At 29.4% G+C, this 3,542-nt stretch overlaps 1 protein-coding gene across 1 annotated transcript; it reads right to left on the bottom strand.

Annotated features, from left to right (window-relative positions):
* Positions 1–238: 238 nt before the first annotated feature.
* LOC134721758 (uncharacterized) lies at positions 239–2,105 on the bottom strand. The gene is made up of 3 exons (XM_063584958.1): positions 2,011–2,105; positions 1,439–1,449; positions 239–388 (listed from the first exon to the last, which is right to left on the bottom strand). Exons 1-3 carry the CDS (start codon positions 2,075–2,077, stop codon positions 239–241), a joined length of 228 nt encoding a protein of 75 aa, XP_063441028.1. The 5' UTR covers positions 2,078–2,105.
* Between the last annotated feature and the right edge of the window lie 1,437 nt (positions 2,106–3,542).

Here is a 3,542-nt window from a genome sequence, read left to right as displayed (position 1 = left end):
GATGACCCTAAATACCTAAAAGTTATACGAAATGATTTTCTTTCAAGATATAAAATTTAAACTAAATAATATAAATGATAATATTTCAATTCAATTTATAAAACATTCATGTTTTCACTGTCAGAAGATCCATCAAATTTAGTGATGTATAAATACATACAAAAGTAATTAAGACGAAACATCAGTTAAGCTTTTATTAATATATAATTCATATCAACATTTATAGTTGTTGTTTGAACTAATAGAGGTAGTCTTTGTTTCCGTATGGTCCTCCCCATGGCCCGTTACTCCAGCCTTTATTCCAGCCATAACTTCCGTGATATCCTGTGTATCCGTTATAACCATGGTAACCATTGTTGTATGGTATATCATATCCTGGATAATAATCCTGAAATATGAAAAAAGATTTTAGATAGAGTCAATGATGATGTTGAAAAATAAAGCAGTTAAAAACTGCGTAAAATCAATAAAAAAATGACACTATATCAACAAAGGAGACGGTAATTCAAGCCATCTTGTCTATTGTGTTTCATCCACTCCTTTTACATAATTATATCAATATCTGAATCTTATGGTTTGGTGACAATTTAGCAAGTGCAAATAGTAAACATTATAGATAAAGCATAAAAATTTGCTCTCCCATCCATTTCCCCCGTATTGATTTACTTTTGCTTAACATGTGTAAACAAATGACAAATTATAGAATTTGGAACTTATCAAATAAACCAATAAACACTTGAATATGTATTGCAGTCATATTTCAAGTTTAAAATTGAGGGGGAAAAATGATCAACAAATTTTGCAATACTTTTGTTTAACTAAGTAAGTATGCCCAATTGTGATACAAGAATACTGATATGAATTCATGTTGCATTTGAAAATGTGATCAATTGCTGTGTTGGTTCAATTCTAAAATCGGTAGAATAATAAAGATATAAAGAGTGGCGAATGTTAACAAATGAAAATTCAAGTTAAACAGTCAAAATATCAATGCTCTGATAACAAAAGGGGAAAAACCACGACCAAACGATACACCAATATACAGACTAAAAGGAGAAAATTGAAGCTTGAGCAACACGAAACCTAACAAAAACAGGCTTTATGACTGTTCTTATGTCACATCATGACGGCGCTTGTATTCGTTGAGACAAAACTTTATCTTTGCATTTAGTCAAATATATGTTTTGAAACTAAATCGTCACATATATGTGACCAAGAACGATTACCATTGATAACATTACAAATAAAATTGTCCTGATTTTTCATCGGGAGTTTATTATAAAACCCGTTATCAAAATCTACGCAAATTATATCACTTCACTAAATTGTTGAATTGTAACTGTTTTTATTCATTTGTTCTCTTGTTATTGTGCTGATCTAAGCGTCTTACATAATGATTTTATGCCATAGAACAAACTTTAAAAATTTCTAAACTTACGTGGCCTGCATCTGAAAAAAGGATTATCAAATATAAGTCACCTTTGTTTAGTATGGAACAAATAATTTTGTAATTGCTGTTCGAAACTTGTAAAAAATTATATTAGAAAAATATATGGATAAATTAATACAAGTGTAAAAAAATATTACATTTGAATTGATCATGTGTCAGTATTTGATAATACGATAAGTATACACAAATATTTTTTTTTAAATATACGCAGAAAACAATCAATAGCAAATAAATTGTTTTAAACAATTTTGAATTAAGGGCAAATAGAAGAACAAATAATATGATGAAGCCTTATACAAAGAAAATGGATTTTTGCATATAGCTTTTGTGCTTATCAAAAGAAATCCGAAATATCATAGATTTTAAAAGTTACATTTTATGTTTGAGAACACTATTGAAATTGAAAACATCATGTTATGAATTTCTAACGTCTAAAGCACTTTTATGCATTTACCTTCATCGGGAATTCCCAAATATCTCAAATCCATTGGTGTATAAGAAAAGAACAGTTGAATATCTATGTTACGAAAAAAAGAAATAAATATATATATTTTACTTACCACTCTGCATGGCAAATAATCCAATAAGGACTAAAGCCATCATGACTGTGAAACTGATTGTGTTCATTGCTTCTAAATCTAACCGTTTGCAAGAATACGCTGATTACTGAGAAATACTTCTATTCTGGCTGAATATTGTCTGCGCTTTATATATATTTTGCAATCAACTCACTGCAAATCAAGAGGAAAACACAATCACACACATGAGTCTATAACAATAAGATTTGAAATGTTAATTTATTACATAATCCGTCTCCCTTGTCATGTTAGATGCAAGAATGAAAATAAAAATAAAAATGAAAAAATACCCAAAAAGTCTTAAAAATGCATTTGTATGATTCATTTAAAGAAAGAATTCCATTTTATACTAGTGCTGTCATGAGTGACGACACTTATTTTGTATTTGAAACCAAATCAATGTCTGGCGTATTAAATTATAATCCTGGTACCTTTGATAACTATTTACACCACTGGGTCGATGCCACTGCTGGTGGACGTGTCGTCCCCGAGGGTATCACCAGCCCAGTAGTCAGCACTTCGGTGTTAACATGAATATCAATTATATGGTCATTTCTATAAATTTACAAAACTTTTAATTTTTCGAAAAACTAAGGATTTTCTTACGCCCAGGAGTGGATTACCTTAGCCGTATTTGGCACAACTTTTAGGAATTTTTGGGTCCTCAATACTCTTCAACTTTGTATTTGTTTGGCATTTTAACTGTTTTGATCTAAGCGTCACTGATGAGTCTTATGTAGACGAAACGTGCGTCTGGCGTATTAGATTATAATCCTGATACCTTTGATAACTAATTATATGAATACCAAAATTTGCTGTAGGTATTGGGATATATATGCGAGGGAAGAACCAAAAATTTGCGAAAGCAAATTTACAGATCTAACATTGTTGGGTTGATGTTTAGACGAGTTGTATATATATATATATATATAGTTTCTACAGATTTTGGTAAGTGGATTACTGTATTAGTTAGACGTTTACATATCATTATACGTATTTGTATGTTTTTTTAGACAAGAAAATACTACTATCTTTTTTTGCTGATATTAAGCTAGTTTTTCTGATACTTAGTTCACTGTCAATTCTCTATATCGTCAGTAGTATTTGGTCAGCATAATATTAAAAGCAACGTCCTTGTGAAGCGTTTACACCTATAAGAAAGTAATTGAATATTGATCTACAGTATCCCATTTTCTGATTTTGTCTTGAGTTTCATGCTTTCAAATGTTTTATGTCTTTAATAGTTTTCAAGATAAATACAAACATTAATATGATAAAAATCATAATAATAGGGAAATTCTAAATACTAAATTGACCCAATGTTGATTTATTGTATATCTTGTCTTGCAAATTTTGTCTTTTAAATTGCTATTTATCATAGTTTTTAACTTTACGAACTAATACGCAGAATATTAGAACACAACTTTACAAGTCGTTAACTTCAATAAAAAGTTTAGGGTGTTTTATATATTTATAGATCTTATCTTGATGATAGTATTTCTTGTATATACAAA

Source organism: Mytilus trossulus, chromosome 6, assembly GCF_036588685.1.
Source record: "Mytilus trossulus isolate FHL-02 chromosome 6, PNRI_Mtr1.1.1.hap1, whole genome shotgun sequence".
NCBI classification, from domain to species: Eukaryota; Metazoa; Mollusca; class Bivalvia; order Mytilida; family Mytilidae; genus Mytilus; species Mytilus trossulus.
This window is presented reverse-complemented; position numbering and strand designations above follow the sequence as displayed.

Excerpts from the sequence above, each read along its gene's own strand:
- LOC134721758 (XM_063584958.1), bottom strand. The coding sequence starts at position 2,077 with ATGAACACAATCAGTTTCACAGTCATGATGGCTTTAGTCCTTATTGGA.